The sequence below is a fragment of the Canariomyces notabilis genome (assembly GCF_033297395.1).
Source record: "Canariomyces notabilis strain CBS 508.74 unplaced genomic scaffold N656scaffold_15, whole genome shotgun sequence".
In the NCBI taxonomy this organism is placed as follows: domain Eukaryota; kingdom Fungi; phylum Ascomycota; class Sordariomycetes; order Sordariales; family Chaetomiaceae; genus Canariomyces; species Canariomyces notabilis.
The window spans coordinates 352,324-377,690 of record NW_027041837.1 but is presented as its reverse complement, the minus strand read 5'-3'; the positions used below and the strand labels follow the sequence as shown (position 1 = coordinate 377,690).

General features: G+C 55.1%; 10 protein-coding genes and 1 non-coding gene across 11 annotated transcripts; 7 read left to right on the top strand and 4 right to left on the bottom strand.

Moving 5' to 3' along the window:
- Positions 1-432: 432 nt before the first annotated feature.
- N656DRAFT_780651 (guanine-N(7)-methyltransferase) lies at positions 433-2,486 on the bottom strand. The gene has a single exon (XM_064815422.1). The coding sequence runs from the start codon at positions 2,282-2,284 to the stop codon at positions 749-751; it is 1,536 nt and encodes a 511-aa protein (XP_064668964.1). The 5' UTR covers positions 2,285-2,486; the 3' UTR covers positions 433-748.
- Positions 2,487-2,597: 111 nt separating this feature from the next.
- Positions 2,598-4,943, top strand: N656DRAFT_780650 (PCI-domain-containing protein). The gene is made up of 3 exons (XM_064815421.1): positions 2,598-3,393; positions 3,466-4,283; positions 4,358-4,943. Exons 1-3 carry the CDS (start codon positions 2,935-2,937, stop codon positions 4,554-4,556), a joined length of 1,476 nt encoding a protein of 491 aa, XP_064668963.1. The 5' UTR covers positions 2,598-2,934; the 3' UTR covers positions 4,557-4,943.
- A 256-nt stretch (positions 4,944-5,199) lies between these two features.
- N656DRAFT_799235 (PLP-dependent transferase) lies at positions 5,200-6,723 on the bottom strand (the record flags this gene model as incomplete). The annotated part of the gene is made up of 2 exons (XM_064817848.1): positions 5,200-6,251; positions 6,318-6,723. The coding sequence occupies 2 exons, from the start codon at positions 6,721-6,723 to the stop codon at positions 5,200-5,202; spliced, it is 1,458 nt and encodes a 485-aa protein (XP_064668962.1).
- Positions 6,724-6,756: 33 nt separating this feature from the next.
- N656DRAFT_734046 (uncharacterized protein) lies at positions 6,757-8,006 on the bottom strand (the record flags this gene model as incomplete). The annotated part of the gene is made up of 4 exons (XM_064812694.1): positions 7,937-8,006; positions 7,663-7,865; positions 7,405-7,590; positions 6,757-6,842 (listed from the first exon to the last, which is right to left on the bottom strand). Coding segments are annotated over exons 3-4 (210 nt in total), but the record flags the coding sequence as incomplete, so codon positions are not given.
- Positions 8,007-8,405: 399 nt separating this feature from the next.
- N656DRAFT_799234 (uncharacterized protein) lies at positions 8,406-8,781 on the top strand (the record flags this gene model as incomplete). The annotated part of the gene is made up of 3 exons (XM_064817847.1): positions 8,406-8,418; positions 8,479-8,595; positions 8,732-8,781. The coding sequence occupies 3 exons, from the start codon at positions 8,406-8,408 to the stop codon at positions 8,779-8,781; spliced, it is 180 nt and encodes a 59-aa protein (XP_064668960.1).
- A 732-nt stretch (positions 8,782-9,513) lies between these two features.
- Positions 9,514-11,522, top strand: N656DRAFT_158137 (uncharacterized protein). The gene is made up of 2 exons (XM_064808702.1): positions 9,514-11,323; positions 11,382-11,522. The coding sequence occupies exons 1-2, from the start codon at positions 9,640-9,642 to the stop codon at positions 11,396-11,398; spliced, it is 1,701 nt and encodes a 566-aa protein (XP_064668959.1). The 5' UTR covers positions 9,514-9,639; the 3' UTR covers positions 11,399-11,522.
- N656DRAFT_158017 (uncharacterized protein) lies at positions 11,497-14,465 on the top strand. Its single transcript, XM_064808701.1, has 3 exons — positions 11,497-11,606; positions 11,660-11,764; positions 11,817-14,465. Exons 2-3 carry the CDS (start codon positions 11,700-11,702, stop codon positions 13,969-13,971), a joined length of 2,220 nt encoding a protein of 739 aa, XP_064668958.1. The 5' UTR covers positions 11,497-11,606; positions 11,660-11,699; the 3' UTR covers positions 13,972-14,465.
- N656DRAFT_t92 lies at positions 14,357-14,472 on the top strand. Its single transcript has one exon. It is a non-coding gene; the product is annotated as a tRNA-Leu (tRNA).
- Positions 14,473-16,478: 2,006 nt separating this feature from the next.
- Positions 16,479-17,121, top strand: N656DRAFT_799232 (uncharacterized protein; the record flags this gene model as incomplete). The annotated part of the gene is made up of 2 exons (XM_064817846.1): positions 16,479-16,665; positions 16,808-17,121. The coding sequence occupies 2 exons, from the start codon at positions 16,479-16,481 to the stop codon at positions 17,119-17,121; spliced, it is 501 nt and encodes a 166-aa protein (XP_064668957.1).
- On the bottom strand, positions 16,963-19,515 carry N656DRAFT_808252 (WD40 repeat-like protein; the record flags this gene model as incomplete). The annotated part of the gene is made up of 4 exons (XM_064818354.1): positions 16,963-18,237; positions 18,297-19,176; positions 19,241-19,381; positions 19,484-19,515. 4 exons carry the CDS (start codon positions 19,513-19,515, stop codon positions 17,362-17,364), a joined length of 1,929 nt encoding a protein of 642 aa, XP_064668956.1. The 3' UTR covers positions 16,963-17,361.
- A 1,074-nt stretch (positions 19,516-20,589) lies between these two features.
- On the top strand, positions 20,590-25,245 carry N656DRAFT_712015 (uncharacterized protein; the record flags this gene model as incomplete). The annotated part of the gene is made up of 2 exons (XM_064811783.1): positions 20,590-20,628; positions 20,689-25,245. 2 exons carry the CDS (start codon positions 20,590-20,592, stop codon positions 25,243-25,245), a joined length of 4,596 nt encoding a protein of 1,531 aa, XP_064668955.1.
- Between the last annotated feature and the right edge of the window lie 122 nt (positions 25,246-25,367).

Below are 25,367 nucleotides of genomic sequence, written 5' to 3'. Positions count from 1 at the left end.
TAGGAAGGCGCTGGATTCTTCGCTACGACCGCTTAAGGGTAGCAGGCGGATGGAAGCAAGAGTATCTCTTGAGAAGGGATGGGAAATAGCAGAAAGCGCTCCGTTGGCATCAAGCTTTTCGCCTTGGCCACGTAGTTGGGAGTCAGTTTTAGGTGGCCGGTAGTCGTAGCTCGACCCGGGAGAGCGATGGGTGTTTTAAGAGAGGGTGCGTTGGAAAGGAAGAGGGTAAACTGCATTGCTAGGAGTTCTTTCCTCTTTATTATCTTCACCACCTCCGATATGGATGGGGTTCTAGCATCGTTGTTTTCGTTGTATTATCTCGCCGCGCTGCCATTCTGCTTGGTATTCGTTGATGGATAACAGGCCGCTGCTGTTCTCTCTCCCCTGTCGGCTTGGACAGGGTACGGGATTATGATACCCACGCTGCTCTCTAACTCTCTACTACGCGTAGCTCATTATTGTTTAATCTTTGCTGGTAATACATCTAGTGGAATGCACATCCCAGAAAAGAGCATCACAGTGAGAATTGGGGCAGAGTTGGATCCATTTCTTAAGAAAGCACCGCTAGACCGGCTCGTGGTGAGCCCGGGACCTTCGACTTTGTCGCATTATGCTAGAATCGTCAGCCATCACGGCTGAAACCCATGGGCATCTAGCTCTTTTATTCATACTATACAGGCTTCCGGGCTGTACCCTAGGAAGCAAGAAGATACGTAAGAAGGCATAGCGAAATCCCTCCCCGTCCAATTCAAACCCTATAAAAGCAAAACGCCACATAAAAGCTCGCCGCCTCCATCTCCTCGGGTGAGACGAGCAGCTTCCCGCCATGGCGCTCGCGCACGCCCATGCGCTCGCTCAGCGGGCCCAGCTCGCGGTCGTCCTTCTCCGTCTCCCAAACCTCGGGAAAGGGCTTGTGGTACTGCAGCTCCAGGTTGTAGTCCTCCGCCAGGGCACGGAACGCCTCCCAGGGCACCACATACTCTGGCACCTCCTCGACCGCCTCGTGAAGGAAGAAGCTGTACTTCCACCCAAAAGGCGGCCGGAAGATGCCGTCGGCGGGCGTCTTGCCGGGGAACCGCACCCGGTAGATGTCATTGCCCCATTGGGCTGTGTCTTCGGCTTCGCCTTCCTCTTCCTCCCCCTCCTCGAGTTCGCCATCTTCTTTTTGTTTTGATGGAGACGTAGATGGCGAGGGGCTGTCGTGGGTTTCGGGGAAAGACTTCTTAGCTGCGGCCTCGGCTTTGGCCTTTCGTTTCGCTTTCATGCGCTCGTTGAAAGCGGACACTCTGGCGCTAATGACGTCTGAGTTCGGAATGCAGCCGATGAAGCGGCCGCCTTTCTTCAGCGCCCCCGACACGTTTTGGAGCATCTGGCGTGCCTTTTGCTCCGTCTCAAAGGCGTAGTGCATGCAGAACATCATGCTGACCACGTCGAAACCGCGGCTGCTGCTGACGTTGGACTGCGAGAACCCGACCTGCCGGACAATGTCTATGTCACCAATCGACTCGGCGTAGCAGTCCTTGACGTGAAATCTCGCTTCAAAGATACGCGGCGGCGGACGCCGCTGGTATCCTCCTCTGCCGCCTCGCCCACCAGGCCCCCCGCGGTTACCCATACTCCGGTACCGCTCCCTCGCCTGATCGATAGACACCTCGGCGGGGTCCAGGCCAACGTACAGTTCCACCGGCTGCGGTGCTTGCTGCCATTTGCCCAAATCGCCGCCCTTGCCGCATCCGATATCCAGCACGAGCAACCGATTTCCGGAGGTGATTCCCCGCTCTCTCGCCCCCGGTGAATGATCCTCATCGGGCGAGAACTTTTGAATGATGCAGCTCTTGACCCAGTTGTTGAAGGACCTCAAACCCTTGATCCGGCTGTCCGTCTTGCGCCAGTCGCGGCCGCGCTCAGGGACAGCGTTGTAGTGAGCCCGCACCACGTCGTTGATGGTTGATCGCTCAGCCTCAATGGCCGCCTGCTGCTGGGCCTGCCTCTCGCGTTCGAGCGCCCGCTGCCGGATCTGCTCGCGCTCGGCTTCGCTGATGCGGGCGCGCTGGCCAGGCCGCTTGAGCTTCCGCGGAGGCTCACTCGCAGGGCTGGCGCTCGCGCTTGGCGAGGTTGAGCGCTGGCGCTTTTTTGCGGGTGCTAGCTTCTTCGCGTCAAATGGCTGAGGGAGAACGTCGTCGTCGTCATTGTCATGGTCGGTGTTGGAAGATGGAGGAGGTTTAGAGGGCAGCGGTGATCCGTTCTTAGTCCCGCTGCCGGAGCGGTCATGATCGCCGGCCATGGCGATTGCCCAGATCGGAAATATGGGGGATTATCCCGTTTGTTCAGGACGTCGATGGTGAAGTTGCCTGAGAGTTGTAAAAGTGTTTAAAGGAGAATAAAACTCGATGTCGATTGGAAGATCCTTTATTCGAGTCCTTTTGACCTTAGTCTGCCAATGTTAAGTCAATTAGAGGCACCATACGAAATACTGTACTCTGAAAGGTGAACCTGGAACGCAGCGGCAGAGAAAGGCAAGATGTCGTGGTGGGTCTAGCTGGTTCTTGGCGCTAAGCTAGGGCACCGAATCAGAGCTACGCCTGCCCAAAGCCACTGTCAGGCCAGGCGCAGTGACGCGAGCTTTGCAGCCTTGCGATCAGCGCTCGAGCCACCGAGCACTCAACAAGGAGAGAAGCACCGGCACCTACCTTACCTTCACTGAGAAGCTTCACGCTCTGTCCGCCTTCCATCTCCGATTGTGTCCTCAACCTAAACGATATCGTCCGTCTCGACCGCAACCCTCCTTGCATACGACCCGAGACGAGTTGGCGATAATTACAGTTGCAAATCAGCAGCATCTTCTTACGTCTGCACCGTTGAAAGGCGAGGGTAGACAGAAGCTACCCATTCCGAGGCGGCGATTACATATCACATCACACATCAACCAGAACCATGGGCTCAGACCCGCAGTATGCAAAATGGCCTCTCCTGCCGCTTGCACAGCATGTGTTCACTCTCACCAACCCATACGCCGCCCGGGCCACTCAGCAGGCCGCAGCTAAACTGCTGCAGGATGCCATCGCCGAACACAAGATGGCACCGCTGTACCGGTACTTAGCACACCCGTCGGAGGGCATCCTTAACTCCGTTGGCGAAGGCAGCTCAAGTGCACCTGGCAAGGCTCTCGGTAGGAAGAACAGCGCCGTTGGCATGATTGCGACCAGGGGCCCGACCGCCAGCATAAACCTGCCTTGGGACGAGGCGCTGTACCAGTCGCTACAAGCTGACAACGAGCGAGAGCTGGAAGAGTTTCAAAAGGAGGAGGAGGAGGCCGTCGAGAAGGCGGGCGACACCGAGATTCTGGCTGCGCGCGGCAAGAGGGCTGAATTCTGGGCGAGGGTGGGAGATAAGGTCCGTATAAGTGACGTTCTCGATCGAGTGCTTCTATGACTGACCATTTTTCGTTTCATTTTCCCGGAGCAGGAGAAAGCAATTGCAGCATACGAAGACGTTTTTGACAAAACCGGCGTTCTCGGCACAAAGATCGACATCGTCCTCGCCATCATCCGGATGGGCCTCTTCTACGGCGACAAGCAACTCGTCAAGAAGCACGTCGAGCGCGCCAAGACGCTGGTAGAGAGCGGCGGCGACTGGGATCGGCGCAACCGTCTCAAGGCCTACGAAGGCCTGTACCTGCTTACAGTCCGCAGCTATAACCTCGCAGCCCCTCTGCTCCTTGACAGCCTATCCACCTTCACCTCGTACGAACTCTGCACCTACAGCAACCTTGTCGTTTACTCGGTCCTCGCCGGTTCCGTCTCGCTTAAACGAGTCGACTTCAAGTCCAAGGTCGTCGACGCACCAGAGATCAAAGCCATCCTCGGCGACGGCGAGGACAAGCTGCTGGGCCTGTCGGGCGCGATATCCGCCGGGCCCACAGCAGACGCCGAGATGCAGGACGCCAGCGCGGCCGCCGGCGCCGGCTCCAAGAAGGGGGTTGTCAATCTCACCACGCTGGGCAGCTCGGTCGAGCAGCCCGAGGCCGAGATGGCCGTCGACTTTGGCCCGCTCGCCCAGCTGGTGAGCAGCCTTTATAACGGGCGGTACAAGCTCTTCTTCCAGGCCCTTGCCCTCGTCGAGGAGCAGTTCCTCACCCAGGACCGCCACCTGCACGAGCACAAGAACTGGTTCATCCGCGAGATGCGCCTGCGCGCCTACCAGCAGCTGCTGCAGAGCTACCGTGTTGTGGGGTTAGAGAGCATGGCGGCGGATTTTGGCGTGACGGTGGATTTCTTGGACCGGTGAGTCCTTGTCTTTTGCATTTTCTCAATTTTCCCGTCTTTGGCTCGATACTGACCGCGCTGGGTGCTTCTAGCGACCTCGCCAAATTCATTGCCGCTGGCCGCATTCCCTGCACGATTGACCGTGTCTCGGGCAACGGCGTCATTGAGACGAACCGCCCGGACGACAAGAACAAGCAGTACCAAGACGTGGTCCGCCAGGGTGATCAGCTGATTACCAAGCTGCAAAAGTACGGCCAGGCAGTCAGGCTGAGAGGGAGTGAGAGGGCATGATGCCGGACAGGGTGTAAGAGAGCAAGGAAATAGTGGCGGACAGGGAGTTCTGCATAGTAGGGCAAGGAATGGGGGTAAAGGAATTGGCCAAGGTTAGAGATGCCATAACATGTCCCGTCCCTAGGTGTGTGGAATAGAGTACAAATCAGACGGTGGGCGTGGTCGATTCCCTTTGGCCCCGTTAATACCGCTCGTGCAGGTTAATTTTGTACCTTAGCAGTATGATGCTGCGGTGGTCAGACGAAGCAGCCTCGGACGGATGAGTGGATGTGCTGGCACAGCATGTGTAGTCTTCCGTTTGATCTGATCATAGGGCAGCACCTTGTAAGATGCTCCTCCACCCTACATGTCTATGTATTCGCTTGCCGTGAAAGACAACTAGACCTCAAGACATCAACCGCCTTTTCCCTTCCTTCTGTTCAGAGTGGGAAAAAGGAACTCGCTACAAGCCTGAGAAGCCAACGCATGCATGCTGTGCTCCAGGGGATATATCGTGCCGTCCAATACAATGGGATAAATCGGCCCTCGCCCTTCATTTTACTCTTTTTCCCAACGCCTCTCTCTGAAAAGCTAACCAAAGGGGCGATCTAACACGCCGGCGGTCCGTAGAATTGGCTTAGATGCTGCTTTACCCCGACTGCTCTCAGCGGTACTTGTCCATGAACTCCTTGTGGAACTTGACCATGCTGCCGACCCACTCGGTCCCCGGCGCGAGGAAAGTGGTGCGGAAATGCAGGGTGCCCTGCTTCTGCCCGAACCCGGAACCGGGGACAACACAGATGCCTGTAGCCTCGAGCAGGCGCATGCAGTAGAACTCGTCCGGCGTGCGGCCCTCGGCGGCGGCGGCCTCGGCTGCCTTGGGCGGGAGTTTGATGGTGGGGAAAAGATACATGGACCCCTGGGGAGTGCCGCACTCGACGCCCTCCATCTGCTCGAAAGCCTTGTGCAGCGCGGTAGCGCGCTCCTTGAGGCCGTAAAAGATGGCGTCGTACTCCTTCTTGTAGAGCTCGTAGCTGGGCTCGCCCGGCTTGGGCGGGTTGACCATGAGCTCGACCAGGCACTGGCCAATGACCGGGGCGCAGAGCATGATGCTCACAAACTTGTAGATCTCGGCCTGCACCGCCGGGTCAAAGTTGACTAGCTCGAAGTAGCCGCCGCGGTGGCCGCACTCGCCCACCATGCCCTTGGACACAGAGTGCAGCGACGCTAGCTCCACGTTGTCGTACACGCCGGGTTTCTCCTTTTGCATCTGGCGCAGCATGCGCTTGAAGCTGATGAACTCGCCGATGAAGACATTGGTCTGATACACCTCGTCGGCTAAAATGACTAGACGCTCCTGACGGGCGAACTCGATAACAGCACGGATATCCTCCTCGGACAACGAGGCGCCGGTGGGGTTTCCGGGGTTGATGATGACGATAGCGCGCACATCGGTGCCTTCTGCCTTTGCCTTCTCGTATGCCGCCTTGATAGTGCCCAGGTCAGTGCCCCAGTTCTTGGACTCGTCCAGGAGGTACGGCACGCAGGTGGCATTCAGGACTGAGAGCGAGGCCGTGTACAACGGGTACTGTGGGATTGGGACAAGAATGCCCGACTTCTCGTCGGCACAAATGATATGGAGCAGCGTGTTAACGCCCGAGGACGCACCCGCCGAGAGATAGATATCGGCCTGGTTGGCAGGGAAGCCATCTCGTCCTGAGTAGTGGTCAGTCATATATGCCACACAGACACATGATCTCTCACAGTTAGATCATGACTCACTTTCCAGGAAATCGGCAATGCTCTGCCGGATGGCGGGGACGCCGTTGCTAGCACTGTAAGCGCCCACAGAGCCAACCTGTTTGAGCAGCCTCTCTGCCCGCTCCAGGACGTCGGGCTTGTAGCCAAGGTCGTTCACCAGCACATCGCCCTTCTCGAGCAGAGCCGGATTCTCGAGAATGCTAAGGACTTGGCGGAAGAAGGTGAGAGGCTTCTGGTCGAGCTGCTGGGGGTTGCCAATGTTGGCCGAGATGACCTGAGTGAAGGGCAGATCACTCGAGCCGGTCTGGAGGGAAGCCCGATACTCCTCTGACTTGACAGCAAGCTCACCGCGCACGGCATACTTGGCTGCCCTGACGTGTGGGTTTATGTTGTTGATATTGAGCCGCCGGCCAGAAGAGGACGCCATTGCACGTTTCTGTTGGAATTGACTTATGGTGAGGACGGGGAAACCGCTGCGTCTTGAGCGATCCGCTAGCGGGGTAGTAGAATATAGAGGCGGGGCAGCAACTACCGGGCTGGAGATGTCTACAACAGCAAAGTGGACCGTTAGAAATTACCGGATTGGGGACCGGGACAGTAGGTAATCTTGAAAACACCAGGTCTTCACGGTGCAGTGATAATTTGGTGAGAAAGGGAAGACAAGTCACTCCGAGTGATATAGCGAGTGCAAATTCTCTCAAGACATGCGGACTCGGGCGAGGAAGACGAACAAGATGAGGGCAAAAGAAGCCCGAAAAGGCGGGAGGCGGTTGGCTGCTAGCCAGCTGAGGGAATCAGACGCATCAGGCTTCCCTCATCCGACTGAGTTGTTTCCGCTTCAGCTGCTTCAGCGGCTGGGCAACCCCGGAACAGGTCGGAGGATGGATACCAGGCCACCGAAACCGGGGAGAAATGCAGGGTCCTCTGCCGGTCCGCTCTCTTCAGCGTTTCAAAATCGGACGACTTCCAGCAGCAAAATCGCGCTGTAACCACATCAAGTGGCGGATCTTTGAAAATTGCGAACCGCTGTGAAACAGACGGCAAGCGGAAGCAGCAAGAGTACTAAAAGTAAGGGTTAAAGAACAGACTTAGAAAACGGTCCCGTTACCTCGCCAGCGAGCAGCACCTTGTGATAGGAGGCCAGCGGTATCTGTAATCCCAGCACTGTGCCTAAGTGCTGAGGGATTCACCGCCATCCCACGACGAGCGAATTGCACCGTGAAGGGCGCCATTTATGGCGTTGGGTTTGATGTTTGATGAGAGTTGAAGTTGGAGGTGGTTGCCGCAGCTGCAACTTTTCGGGGGTTCTTGTTAGCTTAGGTATTGGCGTTTGTGCTGTGGTTTATGTTGGCACCATTGGCCATACATTTGTCAAGCTGTTCGAAGTGTACCTCCTATTGCAACATTGCTGCAATGGAAGATCGTTGAGCTCGGTCTTAGCAGATTGTATAGAAAAAAAGGAAAAAAGCTACGGGGTGAGTCTACTGTATTGTCCGTGATCGCGCTGCTCCGAAAATGGAGATGCGGGCCGTGGGACTCGGGCCCTGTTGGTCAACACTAACAGGATATCTTAATACCGGGGATGAGTGTTAAAAGCTCCGAACATTGGAAGTTACGAGCATCGGGTATGCACAAAGTACCTGGTTTCCAGATTGTGATCATCCAGAAGATATCCCTGGGTGCAGCTTTTCCAGACAGAGCAACACTGGCAGTGCAGGTTGTTGTCTTCATTTGGTGAGATTTGCGAAGGGTCAGAATCTGAGGAACGGAGTAAGTTACAGTACAGTACCTTAGGTTATCGGTAGGTGGTTGATTATGTAATTACCCGAGCAATCCGGATCAAATCTGCTTCCGCACCGTTTCGTTTCAGTTGCAGTGAGTGGAGCCCCTCAGCCCAGCCTGTCCGGTCTGACCGTCTGAGCAAGACCGGGCCGACCCGGCAGTTCGGTCAGTGCGGTGATTTGCTGCAGACAGTGCAGGTGCTCCTGTGTTCTGCGAAGTGCGAAGCGCAAAACCTCGAATTGGATCGCCTGTGGCACACCAACAACATCAGAAGACGCAGGCTTTCAAGAAAACGGGAAGGAACAGGTCAAGAAGCCTGAACTCAAGATGGCAAAGAAAGGTAAGTCGCCATATCACGCAACCGACATCCACCTAAAGCTAATGCTTCAAAACCCTCCAGCCAAGTCACGTATCATCAGCGTGCGCCTCATCTCGATGGCTATGACGGGCTACTTCTACACTTTTACAAGACCCCGAACGAGGATGCCCATGAGCATGATCAAATACGACCCGATTGGTATGCTTCGCTTACCATCTCTCCTTGTTCTCACACCGGAAGAGGATGCCCGGCAAGCCAAGCAAACCGGGGAGAGGCTATGCGGGTGTAGTAGTAGGCCAAATCGGGGATCTTGCTAACTTCCCCCTCACTCTAGTCCGCAGGAGAGTTCTCTTCCTCGAGCAAAAACGTTCCGGCAAGAAGTAATTGATCGACTCGCAAGAAAGGAATGGAAAAAGGAGAGGGGTGGAAGCTCCCTACCTGACGAGAGAGCTTCGACTCTGGCTGGAATGGCGCCTCTAAGTGGAAACGCTGATTGGCACGACGAGGCGAAGGACGGACGGGATGCTCGACTTTGCTAGATCCGACTCGGCTCGACCCCAACCAAGGAGCGAAGGAGAAGGGAGCAGCGGGCAAGCTCTCGCAGCCTAACACGGCTCACCACGAGATGTGGGTGTATTATACCATGTGTTTGCCACTGTAACAAAACCCAACCACGACAGCATGACGGCGTTCTATGTTTGGAGGACGGAGGCTTAATGTACAATTGGATTCGTCTACAACCCCGCTGGCAGCTCATTTTTGGTACTCAAAGGATGATGGTAGATACTCTCAGCCAGGACGGATACCCGAAGAACACGAGCGACACTTCTTGCAGTCTTACTTTGCTGCTGCATCTGGCAACAATTGGAAGTCAAATGCGGCTTGAGGGCTCGCTAGGCAAGACGGGGAACCGTAAGGCAAGTACACCCCGCGTGCCCGAAAGGGCCTATGGGGCACATCCATATCCTCACCGCCGTCATACGATCTAAAGCGGAAGGCACAATGAGCTCGAGGCAGTCGTTGCATTCGCCGCCAGCGAATTTCTCACTTTCCCTCCTCATGATCAGTTTCACTCTGGTCGGTGTATCTTGAAACGGAAGAGCATTTCTCTTCAAATCGTTCAACAGAAAGTCCATTCCCACTTGACAAAGCTCATTCCACCCTTGCATCTGGTTCATTGCCATTCTACAGACTTATCGCCAATTTCGCAGTCTCCCACGAACACTAGACTCATGCTATGCCATGGCACACTCATCGCCGGGACAGCTTAGGGCCTCCGATGCTACCGACGGAGCAGCTGCTACACGCAGTGTCGGCGAGTTTGCTGCGAGTGGAGTGGACCAAGGTCACGGCGATCCAGGTACCTCGTTCGACGCGCAAGAACCGATAGTCTCTGATGAGCCACTGTCAAGAGTCTCTGGCTCTGGTCAAGGGGCTGTCGATTCTGGTGTATTCGACTCTGCAATGCCGTTGAAGCGACCGATGATTAGACCGCCCCCTGACCTGGACAAGGGTTATGAATTCGGCCCCGCGAGGCCACTGGCCCCTGATCAATTCACGAAGCGCCTCATCAAACCCACGCTACTTCACGATGACCAGCCTCGCCAGCCGCACGAATCCGCTCTTCGCCTGGGCGGGCGAGATGATAGGCCCCGGTCTTATTTCCCTGTCGCGGATACGCGGTTAACAGAACCTGTCAGAGATGCGCTTACATCCACATCCCCGGGCGAGATGCGCTTGCAACCCCCGGGAGGTCAGCATCGTGAGGAAGCTAGTAACGGCATCACCCGCGAAATGGCTGCATCGAAATTCTTTGGGACGCTTACGACGCCTCCTTTTCTAGACACTCCTCCCAAGCGTGCAGAAAGGAAGCACGCTCAGAGTGAAAACACGCCCCCGGAAACGAGACGTCCAGTCTCTTCAGGCGACGAGACACTCAGGGTTCAAAATCTCGGTTTACCAGCCGTTGGAACCGATGAGCACGGAAGTAGCTCACGCTCTCGTCAGCCAGAGACAACTGAGAAGGATTATTCGCCTCACACTCGCCTGCATCGTCAATATCCCCAATATGATCCCCAACGCTATCATGGGGGACAGCAGAAAGAGACGGAGGATCTCGAAGGTCGCCATGCTCCACTGCCATCCATCGCTGGCTCCAGTACCTCAGGAGGGAAAGCTACCCATCAGGGAAGAGATCACATGGCAAACAGGCCATTAAGGGACGTGTCACAGGGGAGAGTCACCAAACCAGCTCCACAGCAGCGATCAGGTTCACGGAGCTCTAACGTCTCAAGACGGCGGTTCGCCCGCGATCTGAGCATACAAGCTGCCCGCGATGTCGATCGTGTGGAAGGGTCCAGGGCAGGTTCCATGATATCGAATCCGATTCCGTCGGAACGTAGAGTCGAAATCAGTCGCGAATTTGCCGAGGGCTTAGCTGGAATGATCAACCAATTCACCTGCCGGCAAAACTCAGCTTTAGAAGAGCAGAAAGCAATGTATAACAAGTATATCAAACGACTCAAGCGAGATCTTGCCGAGGAGTCCAAAGTCACTGCCTCGCAGAAGGCGGAGATTCACTCTCACACCAAGAAGATCAAGCATCTGCAGGCTTCGGAAGAACGCCTCACGGACCAAATCCGGGACATGGAAGTCAAGTTGGCTGCCTCTGAGGATCGAGCGCGGAGGCTCGAAGAGAAGTATGAGATTTGTAGAACGCACCTCAACGCTGCCATTCAAGAGCAGCAGGATTTGTATACCCGCTCAAAAAAGCAGTGGCAAGAGGCGGTTGAGAAAGTGCGGGCGGCTGGCAAAGCTCAAGTTTCTGAGGCTGAGATGGTAATCCGGAAGGCAGAAGTGATCAGGGAGCAGATGATGGAGAAGGTCCGTCAGGTCGTCTCCCAGAACAAGAATGAGTCGTCAGAACGTAGGTCTCCGTGCCTTGCGTAGCATATCAGACTACTGACAGTCTGACTAGTGTATAGGCAGCTTGATTCCTTGACACAACAGATCCAAGGAAAAGAGGCCGAGCTAGAAAGAGAAAGACAGTCGGTCAAGGCCTTGACGGAACAAGTACGGAGTCTTCAAACTACCTCTAATGAATTTGAGGTTCTTGCCGAGCATAGCAAAGAGATCCTTCAGAAGCTCGAGGAGCAAAACGCTCAAGCAGAACAGCGGCATGAAACTGCGACAGAGGAATTCCGAGACAAGTCAGTGGCCTTGAAGTTGAACGATTGAGTTGATGGCTCATATGTTCTAGCAGGCTTGACGATATTGCCAATCGCCTCGCTGTACTCTTCAGCATGACATCGGAGCAGCCAAGTGCACTCTCCAGCATACGAGAAGCTCAGCAAAAATCAGTCACTATGTACGTCCCTTTCTCTCTCAGGAATCCCTCGCCATGGGACTGACCTTGGAAGTATCACGGCCAAGCTTGAGACTATCTTAGAATCCCATGATACTGCCCAGAAAACAACCAGCCAGCTATCAACAGATCTCGAGCATCAGATTCGAAAGATCTTGCAATGCCTGGAAAATCAACTCGAATCATTGGCCAAGCAGCTGTCAGAGAAGGCAGAAGAAAATGGCATGGTGTCTACCCTATACAAGAGAAAAGAGGCAGAGTGCGAAGAGCATATGAAGGAGCTTGCATCATTGCGGGATACCGCCAGAAAACAGGCCGAGCAGATTCATGAGTTAGAGGCTAACCTCATTGCGATGGATGCAGCTCATGACGACAGCGAGGAGAGAATACGACAGCTTGAAGTTACTGGCAAAGAGGCAATACGACTCAGAGAAGAAGTCAAGTCCAAAACGGCTGTTATCACCGAACTTCAGAGCAAGCTCGATGCGAAGGAAAAGGCGTACGAGTCTCAAGTGGAAAACCTCACCTCCAGCGTAAACCAGATTGCCCAATCGATGCAGGAGAATGATCGGCTGTCCCGGATTGTGGCTGATCAGGCTGCAGCGATCGCTCGTCAGGACAGCATGGAGAGGTCTGCCGCTGAGACTACGAAACTTGCGATCCAGGGAGAGCGCGAACGGAAGGTTCTGGCCGACCATCTGGAGAAGCTCAAAGAAGAAATCCAGCAGAAAGAGCAGAACGAACGCCGTGATGCCTCTATAATTCAATCCCTCCAGCAGAGCCTCGCCACGGCAGAATCCAACAGAAAAGCGGCTGTCCAGGAGCTCAACCAACTATCAACCAGACAAGATCAGCTGGAAAGCCGGTTAACCACGAAAATCCAGGACCTAGAGACAAAGCTCGAGGCTGCCCAGGGCAAAGTGGTGGAGTTGGAGAAAGAGAATAATTCCCATCGCGCAAGATCGCGGGCCCTTGTGGACATTTTGAGAAAATGGACTGTTCAAGAGGGACTATATTTTGATGACCTCAGTTTCCTAAGCGATGGTGGCATAGGGGTTGAGGAAATCACGGCAAGACTTGCCCAGGTACTGGGGCAATTGTCGCTCCCCCAAAAATCGGGCAAGACGCCGGATGGGGAGTGCCCAGAAAACACATCAAGGCCTGGCGAAACCTCCAAGTTCTTTCCGGGCAATCCTGGCGAAACACCGCAGGAGACCTCGAATAAGCAGAGCGACCTGGGCCAACCCGATCGGGATAACAGCAGCAGCACCTTAGGCGACCATTCTGGAGCAAAGGGTGGTGTTGCCGGAAGCGCGCTTGAAGGAGCGAATCCACAATTGCAACTTCACCACTTGAGGAAGGTCATCGTCCGCAGTCCAGCCAACGTTCCCACTGAGCCCGTTCCGCCATCAGTCGACCAGGAGAAGACGAGGAGAAGGGAGGCTCTCCAGCCAAGATCTATCATGAAACGGGTCACTCGAAGCAGATCCAGCCTGTCACAACATGTGGATCCTGATCCAATGTCAGAAAATGGAGCATTCGTGAGACTTACTGATGAAAGCCATACCATAGATCCTCTTACTCTGATTGAATCAGGCAACAAAGCTTTGGGTAATGGTTCTGGTTCCGCACCGAACGAGTGGCCTGCACAGCGCACCACGGCAGCAGCATCAGGGCGTTCTGGCAAGAGACGGCGCTCAGATACAGCTGCAATTGAACGACCCGGTGGCCAAGGCGGGCGTTCCAAGCAAATCAGAATTGAACGCTTAGATTCTACGGCCCTGGCTCGGACAGACGAGCCTGTTGTACCGGATAGCCAACCTCCAGCCGTTCTGGAACCAAAGGTTGGTGAGCGCCGCCACCACGAGCACACCTCCGGCCAAAGCAAACCCAAAAACAAATCTGTCGCAGCCAGGAGTTCGGGGTCCGATGCAGGCTTCGGATCGCAGACTGCCAATGGGTCGTCGTCCCGGAGTTTCCGACAGGTGCTGCGCCCAAGACCGGCGAACATGCGGACTTATGGTTCTCAGAAAACGGAGAAGCCGACCGCTGTTGGTGGACAGGCCGATTCTCAGTCAACACAGACTCGGTATTGGTCGAGATCGAAGGACTCACAGGCATCGGCTATTTTTTCACAGGATGTTGTCAACCCGGGGGAGGATCTTCTGCTTCCATTTCAAGGCCAAGATCAGGGCAGAAACATTGCTTGACGGATTGCTCAATGGCGTCGAGGACTCTGTCAACCAGTCCATGATTGATATCTCCATGGTCTGCTCAACCAGTCATGGTTTGCTCAAGGAGAGAAACTAATTGGGGAACAAGGGGCAGCACATCCACATCTTGGACCTGGCAGGACTACACAGATTCGCGGCGAGACTTGACGGGCGGCACCCACGGCTTATCACTATGCATGGCGTATTTGATAGAGAAAGGAAGTCCAAGTCTCCAAGATGTACAAGTCGCCGAGTGAGTGAGTGAATGCAGGTCCTCGGAGATGGAGTGGAGTCCCATGGGGTTGAGCCCGGAAAGCTACAGACACCGGTCCCACAAAAGCGTTCAAATGATGGATTCGAAACCCAACAGACATTAACATCAGGCAAGATGGCCGAGCGGTCCAAGGCGCCACGTTAAGGTATTCAAACCTTGATCCTCTTCTCTCTGAGAATTCCGTGGTCTCGAAAGGGGCGTGAGTTCGAATCTCACTCTTGTCAGCTGATATTTTGTAACCACGGTTACACGTTGACTTTTTTGGACGGATGTGACTTGAAGATGCCTAGGCTAGGTTTACCCGTTGGCTTGTTCTAGGCTTGGTAGTAGCCTCTCAGAGTAACGAAGAACGAGTCAACGGATAAGCTGGCGAGAGTCGAGCACCGGTGTTGATTGGTGTGGGGTTGCAAAGTCATTCCGCCCCCGAGTTATCTCCTCGAAATAGACTGGTCTCATTGTCCCTTCCAGACTCATTGGGGATTGTTGATCTCCTATTTCCCTAGTTACAGTACTCGTTGCTCAGGAGGAAAGTTTCGCGGACGACCTCTGATTGTCTCCTTTTGACGCGCGGGTTCAAGATCCATGACTCTAACATATTAGTCGCAGTAGGTAGATACCGGTGTCAATGCAAACAACAACTGAGTGGTCCAAGATGAACGAGGCCTGAATCCATAGACATTGTCATTGATTACGTCAAAAATAGTAAGACGTTCAGTCTTGTCGTTTCATCAATCTGGCCTCAAATGCGGCCCTCATGAGATCGGTTGCTGGGGCACGAAGTATTTTGGTAGGATCCCGTCTGTTGGGTTTGTGCTTTGTGGGGTATGAGAGCCTGAAGTATTTTTCGCAACGGGAAGAGGAACATCCGCTGCGGGAGTGCACCATAAATAGATGTTGTACACCACTGTTCTGGATCTATTCGGTCTCATTGACTCCTCCTTCAGACAATGCATTCCCCTAAGAGCCTAAGAGTGAATGAACAGAGGTCTACCTGGCCCTCTTATATGCAGGAAACGAGATTAGCAAAGAGCAACTCTGAGATATTCCAGTTGGAGACGTGTAGCTCCAATCAACTACAGCCTTCTTTAACCTGAAGCACGGCGGCAAGTGAAGCAATGAGGCTTGCTGACCAACGCCCAAGAATCCCAAAATGCAAAAGTATGTATGTACGGATACTTCTGCCTATGGATTCAATGGCGGTCGAACAAACGCTTCCGCTTCTTGAGCTGCCATCGAGTAGCAAAGAACTGAAAGTCCTCGAGAGGGTGGAATTCTTTCACTCAGAATTCACTATATCGAATGTACTATTGCTCCCAGATATCTTCATGCACGATATGCAAATGCGTTCCTGAGCAGAGCAAGAAAGGGGATGGATGATGTGACGTGATACACTAAAAGTTCAAAGGGTCACAAAAAAGTCACTGAACCATCGAGCCGCCCGGCCACGTAATTGGCCAGCTTCTCGAATCCTCCCCACCCGAGCCCCTTGTCCCCTGTCCCGTGCGCCGGTCTTGGACCGCCAATCCCTTGTGCGGTCCCTAACGTCACCACATGGTCGGGCGCTTTGAGCGCCAATGAGGTGTCGCGCCGAGTTTCAACCCTTTTTGTCACTCCCCAATTGCAGTGCAAGAGGTGTGATGCAAATGCCGAGAGGGTGAAAGGGACGGGGGACGGGGTCTCGTTCTGCATGCACAAAGGGCATCACACTCTTTGGGCTTGCTCGTCTCTGCAGACACACCCGCCAGGAGAGGAGAAGGAGTTAGATGCTATAACAAATAGGACTGCTTCTCTTATGGACATGCGCAAGAGTCCATGTTATCGAACCTATCCTCATCCATAGGTTGTGAGTGATGGTCTGATCTAAGCCGCGCTCATTTGTTTGGACGCCCACGCCCCCTCTGGGTATCTCTGTCTCTGGGCAGTGGATGCACCGGTGTCGAGCTGACATCCTTGGGTGCTAGATAATACTCGGCTGGTGCGCACCCCAGCGGCGGCTCCATGTCCCTTCTGACCCCATCCATTCCGCCCGGCACAAGGAAGGGTTGTCGTCTGATACCATTGTCTCCTTCCGTTTGCGCTGCTGGTCGCGCGCATCGTTCGGTTTGTTGTTCCACTTTCCGCATCGCCTGTCCTCTGGAGGCACAACACCAACAGACAAACCAGACAATTACCAACGGAGAGGGAAAGGGAAGGCGAGTAAGAGAGAGAAACAGACGAGGAGGGGGATAAGATGGCAGACACGACCGGTCACTTCCCGCTCGCCACCGCCGACCCGTACACGGGCTCCGACGGGCCGGATGCAATCGATGACGGCAGCGCTGCGGGCGCATCCGGCACCTCAAGCGGCGGCCTGGTGCTCTCCCAGGGGGCCGTCATCGCCATTATCGTTGTCGTTGTCGTCGTCGCCCTCTTTGGCAGTATGTTCCGCCGCCCCGAAACCCAACCTCCCACCCTCAATCATCCAGCTCAACCCACACCAGCCATGGGGACATCCCCAATCCCCCCGTCCCACACCTAACCCATATAGACTATTCCGGATAAATACTAACACCAAAAAAGTCTCAACCTCAATCCTCTTCTTCGTAGCCAAGAAGCGCGAGTGGACAGTCAAGGAGACGCTACGGCGGTCAGCGAGGAAGGTGGTGACGGTGCTGACGCCACGGCGGAGCGAGTTTCCGCGGTCCGTCAAGGAAGGCCGCGGAGCAGGAGGAGGGCGGGTCCGGCTGGACGACGTGCCACCCACGCCCAAAATCAAACCCGAGCACCTGGCTCTCGATCTCGAGAAGGGAGTTGTTGGCGACAAGAACCATAACAACAGCCAGGATAAACAAGGGGGGAAGAAGAAGAAGCTTGCTAACTTTAGCCGGAAGTGAGTGAGTGGGTCGGATTGGAATGAGACTCGGAGGAGGAAGCGAGGCGGCGGCGAGGCCTATGGCTTCGGCAAGAGACGCATGTCGAAATGGGGCATGATCCTGATGTTGATGTGCATTTTGCGGATGTGGGTCGTTTTCACGAAGCAATGGGTATATTTGGAAATGGATATCGCATGTTCTGTTCTCTTTTGGCATGTATAGTATATAAGAATTGGGCGGGTTTCCAAGGCGGTTTGGCGTCTAGAGCCGTCGGAAGGTGTTTGTGCTGGCGCTCCGTCTCGCGTCTTTGCGCTTGCTCGTCGGCTCGGGTGGGGGCTTGCTTTTCCTTTTAGATTCTGGTACGAACGTTATTTGCTGTTCGCCAACAACGTCGCCTGTCCGAGTCTTTGTGGCCCGCGTGTTCTTCTGCGTTCGGGAACCAAGTGCGGTGTCTCTGAGCTGGCCACCCTGTGCTTTCGAAGAAGAGATTTGCATGACCACTTCGTCCCTGGGCTTCCCATGCTCGCTTTGGTCTTCCGAGCCACTGGAATCGTCACTGGAATCAGCACCCCCCATGTGGGTGTCCCGATCTTGGGTCCCTTCGGCCCCGGGCACCTTAGTGCTAGGGTTCAACGCCCGGAACTCTCGGCTGGTCTCGTCCACCTTAAATTCTTCATCCTCAAACAATTTACCAAAACGAGAATCACCCAGAAGACCCGCTTCGATATCCACCTTGCCTCTCTTATCCTGTCGTTGCAGTATCTTGTCCGCCAGCTTCTGGTTGACCTTGACCTTCTTGACTCCTCTGATGCGGCTGGCGCGCTCCTTCTCGACTTTCTCCTTGATTCTCTTTGCCCTCTCCTCTTCCCAAATGTATGGGTTGGCAATGAGACGAGCCTGGTCGTAGAGCTTGGCAGCCACAAAGTAGCCGTGCATATATGGTCGAAGCAGGTTGGTCTTCCCAACAAGATGGTCCAAGCTGAGGGATTTGAGCTCGGGCATCGTCAAGAATTTGTAATTGTCGTAGGTCTCTGTGTGGGTCTCGTTCTCCATTTCGTGAACCAGGTTGTCCAGGAAATGGCACCACCTCGGGGCAAGTCCTAGGTTCGGAATGAAGAAGCTGTGCATTTGCTTGCCCTGCACCCATCACATGTCAGCACCTGCCGCCGTCTGCGTCACCTGTTGCAGCAGCTTACCTCGTTTGCGGTCAAGATCATGCCCGAGTCCGGGACATGAGTGACGAAGTTGATGTCAACTAAGGGTTCGACCGAGGTCCAGAGGTCCCCACTCTGCTCGTCCCAGATCTTGATTATCCTCTTGTCAGCAGAAAGAAGCTTACGCTCCTCCGTGGGCGTTTTTAGATGAATCAGGTTCTTAATCGGAAGTCCCATGCCCTGGTCTTTCTTCAGGAGAGGACGTGGATTTCTTAAATCGAACACGCGGATCTGGCCTGTGCTCGTCCCCAGAGCTAGAGACAACCCATCCTCGCTGTAGTCCAGGGCGGTGACTTCGCCCTCCTGTCCTCCCAAGACCGCCACCCGTCCCTTGCTGCGCGGGTCGTAGAACTCGACGGTGCCTATCGAGGTACCAAAGGCACAGAGACCGTGCGTCTTCTCTGCCACGGCCGCCACGTTAACTGCGCCCACGTGTATGCTTCCCTGAAGGCCGCTCTGGGGTTCGTCTTCGCCCACATCAACCTGCCATGGGCGGAGAAATTGGCCCCTTTCCAAATCGAGCCGGAAGACCTCGCCATATCCGGACCCGTCCGAACTCAACCCGACGGCAGGGACGAGCACTTCAGTGCTCTGGCGGAGATATGCCAAGTCTCGGCCGAACCTGGGAAGCCTGACCTCATAGTGACATCCCATCGGCGTATGGAACTCTAGGGATCGGTCGGTCTGCAGATGCACGCTCTTGGAGTAGTCTGGACTGAGCAGGAGGAACGTTGTATTCTCTGACTTGGTGTGGCGGGAGAAGGACAGGGAGAGCTCTTGAGTCGAGTGAACGTGAAACTGGGGCTTGTAGGTCCCTGAGCTCATGATCCAGTTGCCATCTTCGCTTACTCGGACGCAATTGCTCGCTGTTGCGATCCATGTTAGCTGTGTGAGTCTGAGTCTGGGTTCCGCGGCGCTCGCGTGACATCTTGCCTTCCTCGAATTCGAACTCTTGCAATAGTTCAAAGTTGTTGAGATTCTCAGGATCGTACTTGAATGATCTTTTCCTGCGGCGGGCAAGCCAGTCTGGCAGTGGCCTGGCCGTCGAGGGCCCCGCGACAGTATACCTATCGGCATCGGTTAGTACCTTTTTTTGCCGCTTGCTTTTTCGTCTCGTTTTGCTCGGCAACAGGGAATGTGGAGGATAAAATGAGCGGGCAACTGCTTACACTGGAACTGCGCCTGGATTTGTCAACTTCATGATGCCAGTATTGCAGGAAACAGGAAGGTGCTTTGTTCGAGTCGCAAGCTGCCCTCACCACAGTTGCAACTTGCAAGCCATTTCTGCGGCAGAAACCAAAAAGTTTCGTCGCTCAAACCTCAAACGGAAGGCGGGGAGAAGGCTTGAAGGGTCGCTGGACCCACCCAGTTTTTAGCGTCGGCAAGACCCGCTTTTTACACGGCGGTTCTTGCCGACTTCATCAGACTCTGGCAAGAAAAAAAAAAGTGTCGTGGAAGAATATAAGTTGGGCAAGTTGCCGTAGGTTAGAATCAGTGGTAGCCCAGTTTTACAAAGCAAAGATAAGCGCATCTTGTATAGTGTAGGCTTTATTGCATGGTAGTAAAAAGTGTATTGTCGCTTTTTATATCGTTATGGTTGATGTCCAATTGTCCATGTGTCTCCCATGCTCGTGGGCCGCCTTGGCAAGGCCTCCTCCACTTCGGAATCCCTGCCGCAGAGGCGCGTTGAAAGGTGCAGCAGGATTCCGTAATCCGCAACTACCTTACGGAGATACTGTGGGCATTGCAGTGTGCTGGTCAGCGTGCTACACTATCGTATGCAAGACAAGAGCCTGTGTCCATGGTTGCACAGAGTTAGCAACTAAGGTGCCACCTTCACCTTCACTCCCGCCCCGACTCAGCGCTCGCTTTCCTCGCTTCAGATTGGACGCAAACACAGTAATTAAGAAACACCACAATCGCGGTTTGCCACACGCCGACCTACGAGCAAAGAATTTCCCGACTACCCCGGAATCAAGGGCCTGGATGTCTCGGGGGGCGAGTTGTCAGTGATTCAGGGAGCTTGTCCACGTTGAGGGCCAGCCCGTTGCCATGGAGGAGCCCGACGCTCCGGCACAAAGAGCTCGATTCATCCGATCTCTCCTTTCCCTCCCCGTGGCCGAAAAGCCGCGAAGTGGCCCCGACTTGGCCCCCGGGTTTCGATAGCTGCCTTCGGTCCGTATGCGCCGGCTTTTGGTTAGACCGACCTTCGACGTCCTGCCTGGTGGAGGGCCACCAGATATTTCGCGCTCTCGTCTTGCGCGACGCCTCCGATATGGACGCTGGAGAATACGAGACGAACACTCTGTTGATTGTAAGATCCATCCCTGACTCTAGCTCCCGCCGCATGCCTGCTTACAAATCTGCGTTTCAGAGCAATCTCTCTGCCATATCTTTCCGCATCTATGAGCCTATCGCGTCGCAGTCCTCGGCCTACACATTCAACGCTTCCGATGTCGAGGATGCTCTCCGGAACGATGGCCACTTGGTCTACATGGACGCCGTCCGGCGCGGGATCTGGTGTTTCTACCTCTCATCTGGGGACCCTGCTACGTCGGGTCATCCGGAACTCCTTGGGCTTCACACGAGGATGGAGGTCTGCGGATACCCTTTGGGTTGGGTCAAAGATGGGGCACTGGAACCAATTGGACTACTCAGGAACAGACCGCCAGGGGCAAGCTCCATTACGACGCCGAACAGCTCCTCGTCTGCTGGCTCCGCCCAAGAGATGACTATGAGAAGCGGCCAGACGTTCAATCTGCCGCTTACACCCGTGGCCGTCGATGCCAAGGCCGCACCGCACCCGGTCCCCGATGTCAAGGGCTACAGCTCCGTTCCTGCACGCGAGATCTATGAGTTCTTCATTACGGCCGCCTTGTCGTCACTGACCACATACTTTTGCCGCAAGATTGGCGCTATCGCTTTGAACAGCCGCACTGTTTTGCTTCCGCAGCACGCCTTCAATTCCGGGGATGCCGGCTGGAGCCAAATGCCCCCGACCTCGGCTCTTGCTACGTTCCGCATCTACCTCACAACAACGGGATCGTTGGTCATATCCCTGCACGTGTCCCTACGTCACGGCTTGGTGTCCTCTGCCGACATCTTGCGGTCTAGCTTGTTACCCGCCGGTCCTGTTGTCCTTGCGGCGCCCTTTGGTGCGTTTGGCGCTTTGCAGGGTGTTGTGGACCCGGACAGCCAGGTTGCCGACTCGGGGCTCGGCCAGTCTCCTGATACGCAAATAACTAGGCTTGGTTCGGGGCCGACCGACAAGTTGTCGCAGCTGAAAACCACGTGCTGCAAGTTGCTGCAAATGCGTGGCATGTCGCCATCGTTGTTGGACGGCTGTTCTTGGCTGAACATACACTTCCTCAAGAGGAAGCCATACGAGCAGAGACTAGATGGCAAACGGACGCCCCTAGTTGGCTCGGGCTCCGTCGCCCCATGGCCAGCCGTTCTCTGTTTCCGTAAACCAAAACTAGAGGCCATGTTAGATGTGACGTCCGAAAAGGCGTTGTCCGCAACAGGCGGCGGCGATCACATGGATCCCCTGAGCAAGGCAAAGTCGTGGTGCCGCGGCGTGTCTGAGCGGGAAGATGCCATCGTACGAAGGAGAAAGGAGAGAGAGGCTGCTTTGACGCGAGAACATGGGGACTTGGACACGAGAAACTTCCAGGGCAATGGGTTCTCGCCCATGGCGCTCTGGCGCTCCACCAACGGGGGGCCTGTGCCGCCACCCGGGGCGATGTATCCGACCCCTCCGGATGGAGTACAACCATCAGGCGTGACACCTTCGTTCGACGGCGCCGCGGTGTTGAGTCCGACGGGGCAACCTGCCGCAAATGCCCTTGGCGATGCTGACACAGCAACACAGCAAGATGTCCCGGCTCACGAGGGTTTCGACGTGGGATGGCATGGCAGCGAGCCCAAGCCCGAGCACACAGCCAACAATTTCTCAGAGGAAGCAATTTACGGCGGCTTGGGCGAGAACATGTTCGACAGCAATGAACTAACTGATGCTGATTTCAATTTCTTTGATGAACAACCAGTTACGGTCGATATGGATCTATCGGGAATTCCGGGCATCGCCCCGACAATGGGCATATCGGATAACCCAAGCCAACAAGGCTTTTCTGAAACCGATCAAGCCGCAAGCAGCATGGCGGACAACCGGGCAGAAGGACGTCCCGTGTCACCCAAGTTCACCAAGCCCGAGCTCAGGCACGCCCGCAGCACATTGGCCGAGGAGAGTCGGCAACATAATAATCAAAGTTTTAATATTAATTCTGCAATCGGAATCAAGAGGCACCCAAGCCCCTTCAACTCCGAGACAGTCTTCAAACGGGTCCGGGCGTCTATCCGCCCCCCGACGCCTTCGACACCCTCTCAGAGAGGAGCTCCACCGCGGCGTCGCAGCTTGTTCGACAAGGTGGATTTCGATCCAGCCCTGTCAATAGATAGCAAAAAGTACGAAGAAAGTGGACCATTCGACTTCAGATTGCCAACCCTGAAGGAGAAGGAAAATAGAGCGCTCCTGAATGGAGGCCCTCTGACCACTGGCAGACTGTTGGGGGCTGCCAGGCAACGCAGGAATCTTAAGGAGCTGCCCTCGGGCATCTCCTCCATCCTAACCAAGATGGCGAGCGTTAGAGCGAGTAGTCCCTTGCAAAGGGACGATGCCATCTCGGACTCAGATGACACTAGCTGGGCTTCTGACGATGATGACGCAAGCGAGCCCCTGGGACGTGCTTCTTCCCCCGCAAAATCGAGTGTGCTTCGAAGGCGTCTGGATGACGACGTCATCTCAATGGCGGCGTCTTTCAAGGAGCTGGACAATATATCCGCCGACTCACCTGGCTACGGGCCGCTAGACCTGTCCCGCCTCTCAAACTCTGAGATACCGGAATTCTCTCTCTCTAGATACTTCCTTGACCCTGAACCGGTGCCGCTCCGTATATCGGTCTCGGACGACGACTTCATTACCGTTGCCCAGATTCTTACTGAACAGGCAGCAACCGGTTTTCTGAGGCTAGTCCCGCAGCGTTCATCATTGAACAATCAGGAGACGCGCAGAAGTCTCATCAAGGCGGTTCGGTACTCAGTCCAAGGGCTGAAGAAAGCCTTACCACGGTCTCTTGCGGGAGCAGTCGCTTGTCAGCTTCGTCCCTTCGCTGAGGTGCAGGATGTGCCCCTGCTCGTGCAACCAAACGGCCGGGTGCAAGTGAGGCCTGCCGAGTTTCCCAAGCCAAGCATTTTCACGATTCCTGCACCTCACGTTGAGCTCCGACGCTACGAGAATCAACTCTCGGTGCTGCCATCCGCCGTTTCTTTCTGGGAGACACTAGGCCTTAGACCAGTGCGGGGCCCCAAGGATATCGTTGCCGTGTGCGTGTTCCCTCATGCGGAAGCCATGCGGGACAACGCTTCCGCCTTCTTGGATAGGCTGCAAAGCACGTATGAGACTCTGGGACTAGGCACCTTCGAGAGGCTCCCAACAGTTGGGAACATCGTTGGCGGCCTTGTTCTGCTCAGCACTGACCAGGATAGGCTTTCCCCCGGGCTCAGCATATCCCGGCCCCGTTCGGCGTTCACTGATCAGATGGCAGCTCTTGCTATGGCGCTTGCGAACTCGTCCATGTCGGAGAAGAACTTTGTCGTCTTCTTCACATATTCGTCGGATAATCCAAGCTCAATTGTGGATGCCTGTTCTGCATTCCAGGAACTCTTCGAGCATTACAAGCGATGCATGATGGACAGGAAAAAGGCCATCGTCAACGAATTGGTTCTTCAGCTTGTGCCTCAGGACCTGCTTGGTTCCGAATCGTCGCTTTTCGTCCTAAGCCCTTCAGACTGTACGAGGCTTTGCCTCGAGACCTACGATCGATGCACCCTCTTCGGCGGCCCCATGCCATCGCCAGCGATTTTGCTTGAATGCGCTCTGCCGAGAGGACTTGATTTCAAGCTGTCTGCTGCACCATCGCCAAATCTTTTACGGGAGAACTCGTGCATGCACATTGCATATGCGCGAAGTGTAGACGAACGATGGATCACCGCTGCATGGACGGACAATAGAGGCAGCAGCCAAACAATGGCCTCGTACTGCCTCGGGAGGCGGGGCAGGCCGCTGTCTCGCCAGCTTGCCGAAGTCGTTCACGAGATTTGGGAGACCACTCACGACCTGATCTCTTCCTGCAAAGTCCACTGGCGGGTGGTCGTGACCAAGTGCGGTCCCATGGATCAGCAAGAAGTTGACCTCTGGACGAGCATGGCACAGAGCGAAACCCGGTCTGCTGTCTCGCTCGTCCTTTTAACGGTGGACACCGATCCGTCACTCCAGCTCCTTCCCCCAGCCGCTGTGGTCCCCCTCTCCGCGCCATCCATGTTCTACACCACGCCGGTCTCAACGCCGCAAGCTTTATCCGTCGTCTCCCCCGACCAAGGCAGCAGCACGGCCAACAACAATAACAACCCCGCAACACCTATAACGGCCGCAACCCCCGGAGGCGACACCACCTCGTCCCAACCATTTCCGCAGATCAATGCAGGCTCAGAACAGGACGTAGACACAGTTCTGGTCGAAACAACAGAAACCACGCACGGGGTCGTCATATCGCATAGGCTCAACAATTCACCCTCTCTGACGGACCTTAATCCGGCGCTCGCGAGCGGCTACCTGGTCAAGCGGTCCGGCGCGAGGGCCGAAGACTCGCCCGCGGTCCTGGAGGTCAACGTCGTTTATAGCGACAATGCCAGGGCGGTGGCAGGCGGCGCGGCCATATTGTATGATGGCCTGCTGAGAGAGATGCTCACGTATTTCCGCGGCTTGGGTACGCTGGCGAGAGTGAGAGGTGTCGTAGAGCGCGAGCTGGATGTCAGGCCTTGGCATGTCGCTGCCGTGGAGAAGGCCGTTAGGGCTTTGTATCTGCTTATGTGAATGACTTTGGACCGGACTGGTTTACGGAGGTGTTGGTCGCTTATTTTGGGTCGGGCGGGTGGTGTTTGGGAGGAGGTTAGATGATGGGCATACTGCTGGTGGTTGGTTGCATTTGAAGTTGT